General features: G+C 50.9%; 1 protein-coding gene across 1 annotated transcript in view; it reads left to right on the top strand.

Annotated features, from left to right (window-relative positions):
* The window catches only part of LOC119954781 (F-actin-monooxygenase MICAL3-like), a 194,071-nt gene that overhangs the window by 63,598 nt on the left and 116,789 nt on the right, over positions 1-13,684 (top strand). Inside the window, exons 21-23 of the mRNA XM_038780321.1 lie at positions 2,430-2,474; positions 5,813-5,857; positions 9,212-9,256. Coding sequence (XP_038636249.1) covers positions 2,430-2,474; positions 5,813-5,857; positions 9,212-9,256 — 135 coding nt within the window. The remainder of the gene's footprint in view (positions 1-2,429; positions 2,475-5,812; positions 5,858-9,211; positions 9,257-13,684) is intronic.

Below are 13,684 nucleotides of genomic sequence, written 5' to 3'. Positions count from 1 at the left end.
ACCCTGTGTACACAGTGACCCCTGTCCACACTGACCCTGTGTACAGAGTGACCCCTGTCCACACTGACCCTGTGTACACAGTGACCCCTGTCCACACTGACCCTGTGTACAGAGTGACCCCTGTCCACGCTGACCCTGTGTACACAGTGACCCCAGTCAATGCTGTCCTGTATATACAGTGAAGGTTGAGCTCACTGAACCTGTGTACACAACGGCCTGTGTTGACACTGCTCCAGTCCTCTTTGAGTGTTTTTACTGACTGTCCCGGTATGACCTTTTATCTTTGACTGTGTGCTGACCTTTACTAAACTACGTCAAGTTAGTGGAGTCAAAAATCTGACCCACTGATGCACCGTTAATGTCCACGAGACGAGAATGATGGAATAATCGAGGCTTTCTTCATCCAGGATGTTGTGCCTCCTGTAGCCGGGACCAGAATGGCTGCAGTATCGGAGAGCACACACTTTTATACGCCGCGTACTGGGCGGAGCCAGCAGGCAGGGATTTACCGTATAATATGCCACTAGTGGTGACTACCTCACCCACACTCGGTCCTTGCGATTCATTTGGCCTGTCGCACAGTGTAGTGATGATCAGGAACATCGGGGAGCCATTTCACAGTTACAGTCATTGCAGAGAACGATCCCAGTAATTCTGATTGAATTGTTTCTGTATTTTTCTATTTTAGGACAAATTTACATCTCGGCTGCAGACCAGGTTCCCAATGAAAGAAGTGAGTTAGTCGATCGTGTAGAGAGTGTAGTTACCGTACAGACCCTGAATACACAGTGACCCCTGTCCACACTGACCATGTGTACAGAGTGACCCCTGTCCACACTGACCCTGTGTACAGAATGACCCCTGTCCACACTGACCCTGTGTACAGAATGACCCCTGTCCACACTCACCCTGGGTACAGAGTGACCCCTGTCCATACTGACCCTGGGTACAGAGTGACCCCTGTCCACACTAACCCTGTGTACAGAGTGACCCCTGTCCACACTGACCCTGTGTACAGAGTGACCCCTGTCCACACTGACCCTGTGTACAGAGTGACCCCTGTCCACACTGACCCTGTGTACAGAGTGACCCCTGTCCACACTGTCCCTGTGTACAGAGTGACCCCTGTCCACACTGACCCTGTGTACAGAGTGACCCCTGTCCACACTGACCCTGTGTACAGAGTGACCCTTGTCCACACTGTCCCTGTGTACAGAGTGACCCCTGTCCACACTGACCCTGTGTACAGAGTGACCCCTGTCCACACTGACCCTGTGTGCAGAGACCCCTGTCCACACTGACCCTGTGTGCAGACTGACCCCTGTCCACACTGACCCTGTGTACAGACTGACCCCTGTCCACACTGACCCTGTGTACAGAGTGACCCCTGTCCACACTGACCCTGTGTACAGAGTGACCCCTGTCCACACTGGCCCTGTGTACAGTGACCCCTGTCCACACTGGCCCTGTGTACAGTGACCCCTGTCCACACTGACCCTGTGTACAGAGTGGACCCTGTGTACAGAGTGACCCCTGTCCACACTGGCCCTGTGTACAGAGTGACCCTTGTCCACACTGACCCTGGGTACAGAGTGACCCCTGTCCGCACTGACCCTATGTACAATGTGACCCCTGTCCACACTGACCCTGTGTACAGAGTGACCCCTGTCCGCACTGACCCTATGTACAATGTGACCCTTGTCCACACTGACCCTGGGTATAGAGTGACCCCTGTCCGCACTGACCCTATGTACAATGTGACCCCTGTCCACACTGACCCTGTGTACAGAGTGACCCCTGTCCGCACTGACCCTATGTACAATGTGACCCTTGTCCACACTGACCCTGTGTACAGAGTGACCCCTGTCCGCACTGACCCTATGTACAATGTGACCCCAGTCAATGCTGACCTGTATAATCAGTGAACATTGAGCTCACTGAACCTGTGTACACAACGGCCTATGTTGACACTGCTCCAGTCCTCTTTGAGTGTTTTTACTGACTGTCCCGGTATGACCTTTTATCTTTGACTGTGTGCTGACCTTTACTAAACTACATCGTTAGTGGAGTCAAAAATCTGACCCACTGATGCACCGTCAATGACAACAAGACGAAAATGGTGGAACAATCGAGGCTTTCTTCATCCAAGATGTTGTGCCTCCTGTAGCTGGAACTAGAATGGCTGCAGCATCGGAGAGCACACACTTTTATACACCGCGTACTGGGCGGAGCCAGCAGGCAGGGATTTACCGTATAATATGCCACTAGAGGTGACTACCTCACCCACACTCGGTCCTTGCGATTCATTTGGCCTGTCGCACAGTGTAGTGATGATCAGGAACATCGGGGAGCCATTTTACAGTTACACTCAGTGCAGAGAAAGATCCCAGTAATTCTGATTGAATTGTTTTTGTATTTTTCTATTTTAGGACAAATTTACATCTCGGCTGCAGACCAGGTTCCCAGTGAAAGAAGTGAGTTAGTCGATCGTGTAGAGAGTGTAGTTACCGTACAGACCCTGAATACACAGTGACCCTGTCCACACTGACATAGAACATAGAACATAGAATGATACAGCGCAGTACAGGCCCTTCGGCCCTCGATGTTGCACCGACATGGAAAAAATCTAAAGGCCATCTAACCTACACTATGCCCTTATCATCCATATGCTTATCCAATAAATTTTTTAATGCCCTCAATGTTGGCGTGTTCACTACTGTTGCAGGTAGGGCATTCCACGGCCTCACCACCCTTTGCGTAAAAAACCCACCTCTGACCTCTGTCCTATATCTATTACCCCTCAATTTAAGGCTATGTCCCCTCGTGCTAGCCACCTCCATCCGCGGGAGAAGGCTCTCGCTGTCCACCCTATCTAACCCTCTGATCATTTTGTATCCCTCTATTAAGTCACCTCTTAACCTTCTTCTCTCTAACGAAAACAACCTCAAGTCCATCAGCCTTTCCTCATAAGATTTTCCCTCCATACCAGGCAACATCCTGGTAAATCTCCTCTGCACCCGTTCCAAAGCTTCCACGTCCTTCCTATAATGAGGCGACCAGAACTGTACGCAATACTCCAAATGCGGCCGTACTAGAGTTTTGTACAACTGCAACATGACCTCATGGCTCCGGAACTCAATCCCTCTATCAATAAAGGCCAACACACCATAGGCCTTCTTCACAACCCTATCAACCTGGGTGGCAACTTTCAGGGATCTATGTACATGGATACCGAGATCCCTCTGCTCATCCACACTACCAAGAATTTTACCATTAGCCAAATATTCCGCATTTCTGTTATTCTTTCCAAAGTGAATCACCTCACACTTCTCCACATTAAACTCCATTTGCCACCTCTCAGCCCAGCTCTGCAGCTTATCTATGTCCCTCTGTAACCTGCAACATCCTTCCGCACTGTCTACAACTCCACCGACTTTAGTGTCGTCTGCAAATTTACTCACCCATCCTTCTGCGCCCTCCTCTAGGTCATTTATAAAAATGACAAATAGCAACGGCCCCAGAACAGATCCTTGTGGTACGCCACTCTTAACTGCACTCCATTCTGAACATTTCCCATCAACTACCACTCTCTGTCTTCTTTCAACTAGCCAATTTCTGATCCACATCTCTAAATCACCCTCAATCCCCAGCCTCCGTATTTTCTGCAATAGCCGACCATGGGGAACCTTATCAAACGCTTTACTGAAATCCATATACACCACATCAACTGCTCTACCCTCGTCTACCTGTTCAGTCACCTTCTCAAAGAACTCGATAAGGTTTGTGAGGCATGACCTACCCTTCACAAAACCATGCTGACTGTCCCTAATCATATTATTCCTATCTAGATGATTATAAATCGTATCTTTTATAATCCTCTCCAAGACTTTACCCACCACAGACGTTAGGCTCACCGGCCTATAGTTACCGGGGTTATCTCTACTCCCCTTCTTGAACAGTCCTCTGGCACTATTCCTGTAGCCAATGATGACCTAAAAATCAAAGCCAAAGGCTCAGCAATCTCTTCCCTGGCTTCCCAGAGAATCCTAGGATAAATCCCATCCGGCCCCGGGGACTTATCTATTTTCACCTTGACCAGAATTGCCAACACTTCTTCCCTACGCACCTCAATGCCATCTATTCTAATAGCCTGGGTCTCAGCATTCTCCTCCACAATATTATCTTTTTCTTGAGTGAATACTGACGAAAAGTATTCATTTAGTATCTCGCTTATCTCCTCAGCCTCCACACACAACTTCCCACCACTGTCCTTGACTGGCCCTACTCTTACCCTAGTCATTCTTTTATTCCTGACATACCTATAGAAAGCTTTTGGGTTTTCCTTGATCCTACCTGCCGAAGACTTCTCATGTCCCCTCCTTGCTCGTCTCAGCTCTCTCTTTAGATCCTTCCTCGCTTCCTTTGTAACTATCAAGCGCCCCAACTGAAACTTCACGCCTCATCTTCACATAGGCCTCCTTCTTCCTCTTAACAAGAGATTCCACTTCTTTGGTAAACCATGGTTCCCTCGCTCGACCCCTTCCTCCCTGCCTGACTGGTACGTACTTATCAAGAACATGCAATAGCTGTTCCTTGAACAAGCACCACATATCCAGTGTGCCCAACCCTTGCAGCCTACTTCTCCAACCTACACATCCTAAGTCATGTCTAATGGCATCATAATTGCCCTTCCCCCAGCTATAACTCTTGCCCTGCGGGGTATACTTATCCCTTTCCATCACTAACGTAAAGGTCACCGAATTGTGGTCACTGTTTCCAAAGTGCTCACCTACCTCCAGATCTAACACCTGGCCTGGTTCATTACCCAAAACCAAATCCAATGTGGCCTCGCCTCTTGTTGGCCTGTCAACATATTGTGTCAGGAAACCCTCCTGCACACATTGTACAAAGAATGACCCATCTAATATACTCGAACTATATCTTTTGACCCTGTGTTCACTGTGACCCCTGTCCACACTGACCCTGTGTACAGAGTGACCCCTGTCCACACTGGCCCTGTGTACAGTGACCCCTGTCCACACTGGCCCTGTGTACAGTGACCCCTGTCCACACTGACCCTGTGTACAGAGTGACCCCTGTCCAAACTGACCCTGTGTACAGAGTGGACCCTGTGTACAGAGTGACCCCTGTCCACACTGGCCCTGTGTACAGAGTGACCCTTGTCCACACTGACCCTGTGTACAGAGTGACCCCTGTCCGCACTGACCCTGTGTACAGAGTGACCCCTGTCCGCACTGACCCTATGTACAATGTGACCCCAGTCAATGCTGACCTGTATAATCAGTGAACATTGAGCTCACTGAACCTGTGTACACAACGGCCTGTGTTGACACTGCTCCAGTCCTCTTTGAGTGTTTTTACTGACTGTCCCGGTATGACCTTTTATCTTTGACTGTGTGCTGACCTTTACTAAACTACATCGTTAGTGGAGTCAAAAATCTGACCCACTGATGCACAGTCAATGACAACAAGACGAAAATGGTGGAATAATCGAGGCTTTCTTCATCCAGGATGTTGTGCCTCCTGTAGCTGGAACTAGAATGGCTGCAGCATCGGAGAGCACACACTTTTATACACCGCGTACTGGGCGGAGCCAGCAGGCAGGGATTTGCCGCATAATATGCCACTAGAGGTGACTACCTCACCCACACTCGGTCCTTGCGATTCATTTGGCCTGTCGCACAGTGTAGTGATGATCAGGAACATCGGGGAGCCATTTCACAGTTACACTCAGTGCAGAGAAGGATCCCAGTAATTCTGATTGAATTGTTTTTGTATTTTTCTATTTTAGGACAAATTTACATCTCGGCTGCAGACCAGGTTCCCAGTGAAAGAAGTGAGTTAGTCGATCGTGTAGAGAGTGTAGTTACCGTACAGTCCCTGTGTTCACTGTGACCCCTGTCCACACTGACCCTGTGTACAGAGTGACCTCTGTCCACACTGACCCTGTGTACAGAGTGACCCCTGTCCACACTGACCCTGTGTACAGAGTGACCTCTGTCCACACTGACCCTGTGTACAGAGTGACCCCTGTCCACACTGACCCTGTGTACAGAGTGACCCCTGTCCACACTGACCCTGTGTACAGAGTTACCCCTGTCCGCACTGACCCTGTGTACAGAGTGACCGCTGTCCACACTGACCCTGTGTACAGAGTGACCCCTGTCCACACTGACCCTGTGTACAGAGTGACCTCTGTCCACACTGACCCTGTGTACAGAGTGACCCCTGTCCACACTGTCCCTGTGTACAGAGTGACCTCTGTCCACACTGACCCTGTGTACAGAGTGACCCCTGTCCACACTGACCCTGTGTACAGAGTGACCCCTGTCCACACTGACCCTGTGTACAGAGTTACCCCTGTCCACACTGACCCTGTGTACAGAGTGACCCCTGTCCACACTGACCCTGTGTACAGAGTGACCCCTGTCCACACTGACCCTGTGTACAGAGTGACCCCTGTCCACACTGACCCTGTGTACAGTGACCCCAGTCAATGCTGACCCTGTGTACAGAGTGACCCCTGTCCACACTGACCCTGTGTACACAGTGACCCCAGTCAATGCTGACCCTGTGTACAGAGTGACCCCTGTCCACACTGTCCCTGTGTACAGAGTGACCCCTGTCCACACTGTCCCTGTGTACAGAGTGACCCCTGTCCACACTGACCCTGTGTACAGAGTGACCCCTGTCCACACTGACCCTGTGTACAGAGTGACCCCTGTCCACACTGACCCTGTGTACACAGTGACCCCAGTCAATGCTGACCCTGTGTACAGAGTGACCCCTGTCCACACTGACCCTGTGTACACAGTGACCCCAGTCAATGCTGACCCTGTGTACAGAGTGACCCCTGTCCACACTGACCCTGTGTACTGAGTGACCCCTGTCCACACTGACCCTGTGTACAGAGTGACCCCTGTCCACACTGACCCTGTGTACAGAGTGACCCCTGTCCACACTGACGCTGTGTACAGAGTGACTCCTGTCCACACTGACCCTTTGTACAGAGTGAACCCTGTCCACACTGACCCTCTGTACAGAGTGACCCCTGCCACACTGACCCTGTGTACAGAGTGACCCCTGTCCACACTGACCCTGTGTACAGAGTGACCCCTGTCCACACTGACCCTGTGTACAGAGTGACCCCTGTCCACACTGACCCTGTGTACAGAGTGACCCCTGTCCACACTGACCCTGTGTACAGAGTGACCCCTGTCCACACTGACCCTGTGTACAGAGTGACCCCTGTCCACACTGACCCTGTGTACAGAGTGACCCCTGTCCACACTGACCCCATGTACAGAGTGACCCCTGTCTACACTGACCCTGTGTACAGAATGACCCCTGTCCACACTGACCCAGTGTAGAGAGTGACCCCTGTCCACACTGACCCTGTGTACAGAGTGACCCCTGTCCACACTGAAGCTGTGTACAGAGTGACCCCTTTCCACACTGAAGCTGTGTACAGAGTGACCCCTGTCTACATTGACCCTGTGTACAGAATGACCCCTGTCCCCACTGACCCAGTGTAGAGAGTGACCCCTGTCCACACTGACCCTGTGTACAGAGTGACCCCTGTCCACACTGACCCCGTGTACAGAGTGACCCCTGTCCACACTGACCCTGTGTACAGACTAACCCCTGTCCACACTGAAGCTGTGTACAGAGTGACCCCTGTCCGCACTGACCCTGTGTACAGAGTGACCCCTGTCCACACTGACCCTGTGTACAGAGTGACCCCTGTCCACACTGACCCTGTGTACAGAGTGACCCCTGTCCACACTGACCCTGTGTACAGAGTGACCCCTGTCCACACTGACCCTGTGTACAGAGTGACCCCTGTCCACACTGACCCTGTGTACAATGTGACCCTGTCCACACTGACCCTGTGTACAGAGTGACCCCTGTCCACACTGACCCTGTGTACAGAGTGACCCCTGTCCACACTGACCCTGTGTACAGAGTGACCCCTGTGTACAGAGTGACCCCTGTCCACACTGACCCTGTGTACAGAGTGACCCCTGTGTACAGAGTGACCCCTGTCCACACTGACCCTGTGTACAGAGTGACCCCTGTCCACACTGACCCTGTGTACAGAGTGACCCCTGTCCACACTGACCCTGTGTACAGAGTGACCCCTGTCCACACTGACCCTGTGTACAGAGTGACCCTTGTCCACACTGACCCTGTGTACAGAGTGACCCCTGTCCACACTGACCCTGTGTACAGAGTGACCCTTGTCCACACTGACCCTGTGTACAGAGTGACCCCTGTCCACACTGACCCTGTGTATAGAGTGACCCCTGTCCGCACTGACCCTGTGTACAATGTGACCCCAGTCAATGCTGTCCTGTATATACAGTGAACATTGAACTCACTGAACCTGTGTACACAACGGTCTGTGTTGACACTGCTCCAGTCCTCTTTGAGTGTTTTTACTGACTGTCCCGGTATGACCTTTTATCTTTGACTGTGTGCTGACCTTCACTAAACTACATCAAGTTAGTGGAGTCAAAAATCTGACCCACTGATGCACCGTCAATGACAACAAGACGAGAATGATGGAATAATCGAGGCTTTCTTCATCCAGGATGTTGTGCCTCCTGTAGCTGGAACTAGAATGGCTGCAGCATCGGAGAGCACACACTTTTATACGCCACGTACTGGGCGGAGCCAGCAGGCAGGGATTTACCGTTGTACCCTTAATATACGGGCAGTGCCGTAATACATATAATATGCCACTAGGGCAGCACGGTAGCATTGTGGATAGCACAATTGCTTCACAGCTCCAGGGTCCCAAGTTCGATTTCGACTTGGGTCGCTGTCTGTGTGGAGTCTGCACATCCTCCCCGTGTGTGCGTGGGTTTCCTCCGGGTACTCCGGTTTCCTCCCACAGTCCAAAGATGTGCAGGTTGGGTGGATTGGCCATGAAAAATTGTCCAAAATTCTATGATTAACCTAGGACAAAAGTTCGGCGCAACATCGTGGGCCGAAGGGCCTGTTCTGTGCTGTATTTCTCTATCTAGTGGTGACTACCTCACCCACACTCGGTCCTTGCGATTCATTTGGCCTGTCGCACAGTGTAGTGATGATCAGGAACATCGGGGAGCCATTTCACAGTTACACTCAGTGCAGAGAAGGATCCCAGTAATTCTGATTGAATTGTTTTTGTATTTTTCTATTTTAGGACAAATTTACATCTCGGCTGCAGACCAGGTTCCCAGTGAAAGAAGTGAGTTAGTCGATCGTGTAGAGAGTGTAGTTACCGTACAGTCCCTGTGTTCACAGTGACCCCTGTCCACACTGACACTGTGTACAGAATGACCCCTGTTCACACTGACCCTGTGTACAGAGTGACCCCTGTCCACACTGACCCTGTGTACACAGTGACCCCTGTCCAAACTGGCCCTGTGTACAGAGTGACCCCTGTCCACACTGACCCTGTGTACAGAGTGACCCTGTCCACACTGACCCTGTGTGCAGAGTGACCCCTGTCCACACTGACCCTGTGTCCACAGTGACCCCTGTCCACACTGACCCTGTGTACAGAGTGACCTCTGTCCACACTGACCCTGTGTACAGAGTGACCCCTGTCCACACTGACCCTGTGTACAGAGTGACCCCTGTCCAAACTGGCCCTGTGTGCAGAGTGACCCTTGTCCACACTGACCCTGTGTACAGAGTGACTCTTCCCAGGAATGTTTGGTTATGACTGGAATGATCCTGTTTGAAGAGCGTCTCCTGCTTTTTTGCCGCTTGCACTGTCAGACTCCCTCTCTGCACTGTGTCGTTCTTTATTCATTCAGGGGCTGGTTTAGCTCACTGGGCTAGATCGCTGGCTTTCAAAGCAGACCAACCAGGCCAGCAGCACGGTTCGATTCCCTTACCAGCCTCTCCGGACAGGCGCCGGAATGTGGCGACTAGGGGCTTTTCACAGTAACTTCATTGAAGCCTACTCGTGACAATAAGCGATTTTCATTTTTTTCCTTTTCATTTTCATTCAGTGATGTGGATCTCGCTGGCTACGACACCATTTATTGCCCATCCCTAATTGCCGTTGAGAATGTGATGGTGTGCTGCCTTCTGATACTGCTGCAGCCCATTTAGTTTAAGTTGACCCACTGTGCTGTCGAGGAGGGAGTTCCAGGATTTTGACCAACGACACTGTAGGAACTGTGATGTAACTCCATGTCAGATTGGTGAGTGACTGGGCGGGGAACCTCCAGGTGGTGGGGTTCCCAGGTATCTGCTGTCCCTGTTCTTCTAGATGGTCGTGGGTTTGGATGGTGCTGTTTGAGGAACCTTGATGAGTTACTGCAGTGCATCTTATAGATGGTACACACGGCTGCCACTGTTTGTCGGTGGTAGAGGGTTTGAATGTTTGTGGAAGAGGGGGGCAATTGAGTGGGCTGCTTTGACCTGGATGGTGTGGAGCTTCTTGAGTGTTGGAGCTGCACTCATCCAGGCAAGTGATAAGTATTCTATTACACTCCTGCCTTGTGCCTTGTAGATGGTGGACAGGCTTTGGGGAGTCGGGAGGTGAGTTACCAGCCACAGAATTGCCTGCCTCTGACCTGCTCTTGTAGCTAGTGTTTATATGGCTATACTAGTTCAGTTTTTGGTCAATGCCAAGGCCATGGATGTTGATTGTGAGGGATTCGGTGATAGGAATGTCATTGAATGCTAATGAGCGATGGTTTGACTCTCTCTTGTGGAGATGGTCATTGCCTGGCACTTGTGTTTCCGAATGTCAGTTAAATGCTGCCTTGATGTCAAGGGCAGTCACTGTCACCTCACCTCTTCTATTCAGCTCTTTTGTCCATGTTTGTCCATGTTTGTCCATGTTTGACCCAAGGCTGTAATGAGGCAAGGAGCTGAGTGACCCTGGCGGAGGCCCAAACTGAGAGTCCGTGAGCAGGTTATTGCTGAGTAAGTGCTGCCTGATGCCACTGTTGATGACTCCTTCCATCACGTTGCTGATGGTGGAGAATAGACTGATGGGGCGGTAACTGGCAGGGTTGGGTTTGTCCTGTTTCTTGTGTACAGGACACACCTGGGCAATTCTCTGCATTGCCATGTAGATGCCAGTGTTGTAGCTGCACTGGAACAGCTTGGCTGGGGGTGTGGCAAGTTCTGGAGCACAAGTCTTCAATACTATTGCTGGAATATTGTCAGGGCCCACAGCCTTCACAGTGTCCAGTGCCTTCAGCCACTTCTTGATATCACGTGGAGTGAATGGTATTGGCTGAAGACTGACACCTGTGATACTGGGGACATCCGGAGAAGACTAAGATGGATCATCCACTCGGCACTTCTGGCTGAAGATTATTGTGAATGCCTCAGCCTTGTCTTTTTCACTGATATGCTGGGCTCCGCAATCATTGAGGATGGGAATATTTGTGGAGCCTCCTCCTCCAGTGAGTTGTTGAATTGTCCACCACCATTCACAGCTGGATGTGGCAGGGCTACAGAGCTTAGATCTGATGCGTTTGTTGTGGAATCTTTTAGCTCTGTCTATTACTTGCTGTTATGGTGTTTGGCTGTGTTGTAGCTTCACCAGGTTGACACAACATTTGTCGGTATGCCTGATGTTGCTCCTGGCATGCTCTCCTGCACTCTTCACTGAATCATAGTTGATCCCCTGGCTTGATGATAATAGTAGAGTGGGGGATATACCAGACCATGAGGTTGCAGGTTGCGGTTGAATACAATTCTGCTGCTGCTGATGGCCCACAGAGTGTATTGATGCCCGGTCTTGAGCTGCTAGATCTGTTTGAAGTTTACCCATATAGCACGGTGGTGCTGCCATACAACACGATGGAGGGTTTCCTCAATGTGAAGATGATGTTCGTACGGCATCCCACGGTAAACAAGCAAAAGTCTGCCTTTGTAGAGCTGGTTCAGGTGTTGTGAATGTACATTTCTCAGCCTGTGATCGACGGGGTGACACAGCTCTCTGATTGACACCACAGCTGGAATTTTAGACCACAGCAAATTGGTGCGTGTGACACACACAAGGGAGAAGAGACTGAATGGACAGAATGCAGAGCAGAAATGAAAAAATTAATTCCGAAAGAAATGAGGGTAGAAGAGAGTGGCAGCCAATATGAAATGGAATTTAACATGTTCTGTGGGCACCGAGATAGTGGATAGCTCATCGGGTGAGGCGTAGCGCCAATTGAGAAACAAGAAGTAGTCCACACGTTGAGAGAAAAGGTGCGACTAAGGTAATGAATTAATACTTTGCATCAGCCTTTACCAAGGAAGAAAAGAGTGCTAATTCTTTGCATGCTGGGGAAGAATGAGTTTGAAGTTAGCCTGCACCTTCAAACAAGGATATTTCCTCGACAGCAAAGTACAGTCACAGACTCTACTGGTTTCTCCCAGACACACAGGGAAACTCTTGGATTGACACACAGGGAATCTCCGCTCCCCACGCCGGGTGGGAGAATCACGGGAAGGCCCCCCCGACAAATTTCACGGCGCCCCCCCCGCAATCCCCCCGCTGGGAAAAATCGCCGCTCGCCGTCTTTTACGGCGAACAGCGATTCTCCGACCCAGTTCGTGATCGTTTCACGATGGCGGCAACCACACCTGGTTGCTGCCGTCGTGAAACGGGTGAGATATGCCCGTTTGGGGCTTGTGGGGGGAGTACAGAGGAAAGAGCACCACGACTGTGCTCGGGAGGGGACAGGCCCGCGATCGGTGCCCACCGATCGTCAGGCCGACGTCCAAATCGGACGCACTATTTTCCCTCCGCCGCCCCGCATGATCAAGCTGCCACGTCTTGCGTCTTGAGGTCAACGTCATGACGTCAGCCGCGCATGCGCGGGTTAGAGCCGTGGAGGCGGCCAACCTGCGCATGCGCGGCTGACGTCATTAGGCGCGCCGGCCACGTCATTCTTGGCGCGACGCCCCCGCGGCCGAGAGTTACGGATCGCCGCTCCTAGCCCCGCCGGGAGAGGAAAATAGGGGGCGAGGAGCGGCCTCCGAGGCCGTCGTGAAACTCGGCCGAGTTCACGACGGCCCTCCCGATTTTTCCCAGGAGCAGAGAAATCCGCCCCCGGAGTGAACTGGTTTAGAAACTCTTGGATTGACACCCTAATCCTTCCCCAACTGAAGACAGCTGTGCTTAATCACCAATTTAAAGCACATATTGTCTTGTAGCACAATTTCAACATTAACAAAGAGGAGGTAGTTTGAGACACAGGATGGGCAGAAAATTGATGAAGAGGAGGTTTAGAAAGGCTGGTTTGTACTTGTGATAGAATTCCTACAGTGCAGAAGGAGGACATTCAGCCCATCGAGTCCATTAAAGTTCATCAGTCACTAGGACCAGATGAGCTGCATCCGAGATTAGGAAGGGAAGCAAGGGAGGAAGTTGTAGAGGCAATATCTGGATTATTCCAGCCTTGTGTAGATTGGGGGCTGGTGCCAGAGAACTGGAGAATTGCAAATCATAGAATTCACAGTGCAGAAGGAGGCCATTTGGCCCATCGAATCTGCACCGACTGGGTGTTATGCAATGAGAAAGGATTAGTTGGGAACCCTTGGGGATGAGTGACCATAATATGGTAGAATTCTTCATCAAGATGTATAGTGAGTTAGATGATTCTGAGACCAAGGTTGTGAACCTCAATAAAGGTAACTATGGTGGTAC

The sequence above is a fragment of the Scyliorhinus canicula genome, chromosome 20, assembly GCF_902713615.1.
Source record: "Scyliorhinus canicula chromosome 20, sScyCan1.1, whole genome shotgun sequence".
NCBI classification, from domain to species: Eukaryota; Metazoa; Chordata; class Chondrichthyes; order Carcharhiniformes; family Scyliorhinidae; genus Scyliorhinus; species Scyliorhinus canicula.
Note: the sequence above shows the minus strand (reverse complement) of the source record. Positions and strands in the feature narration are given on the sequence as shown.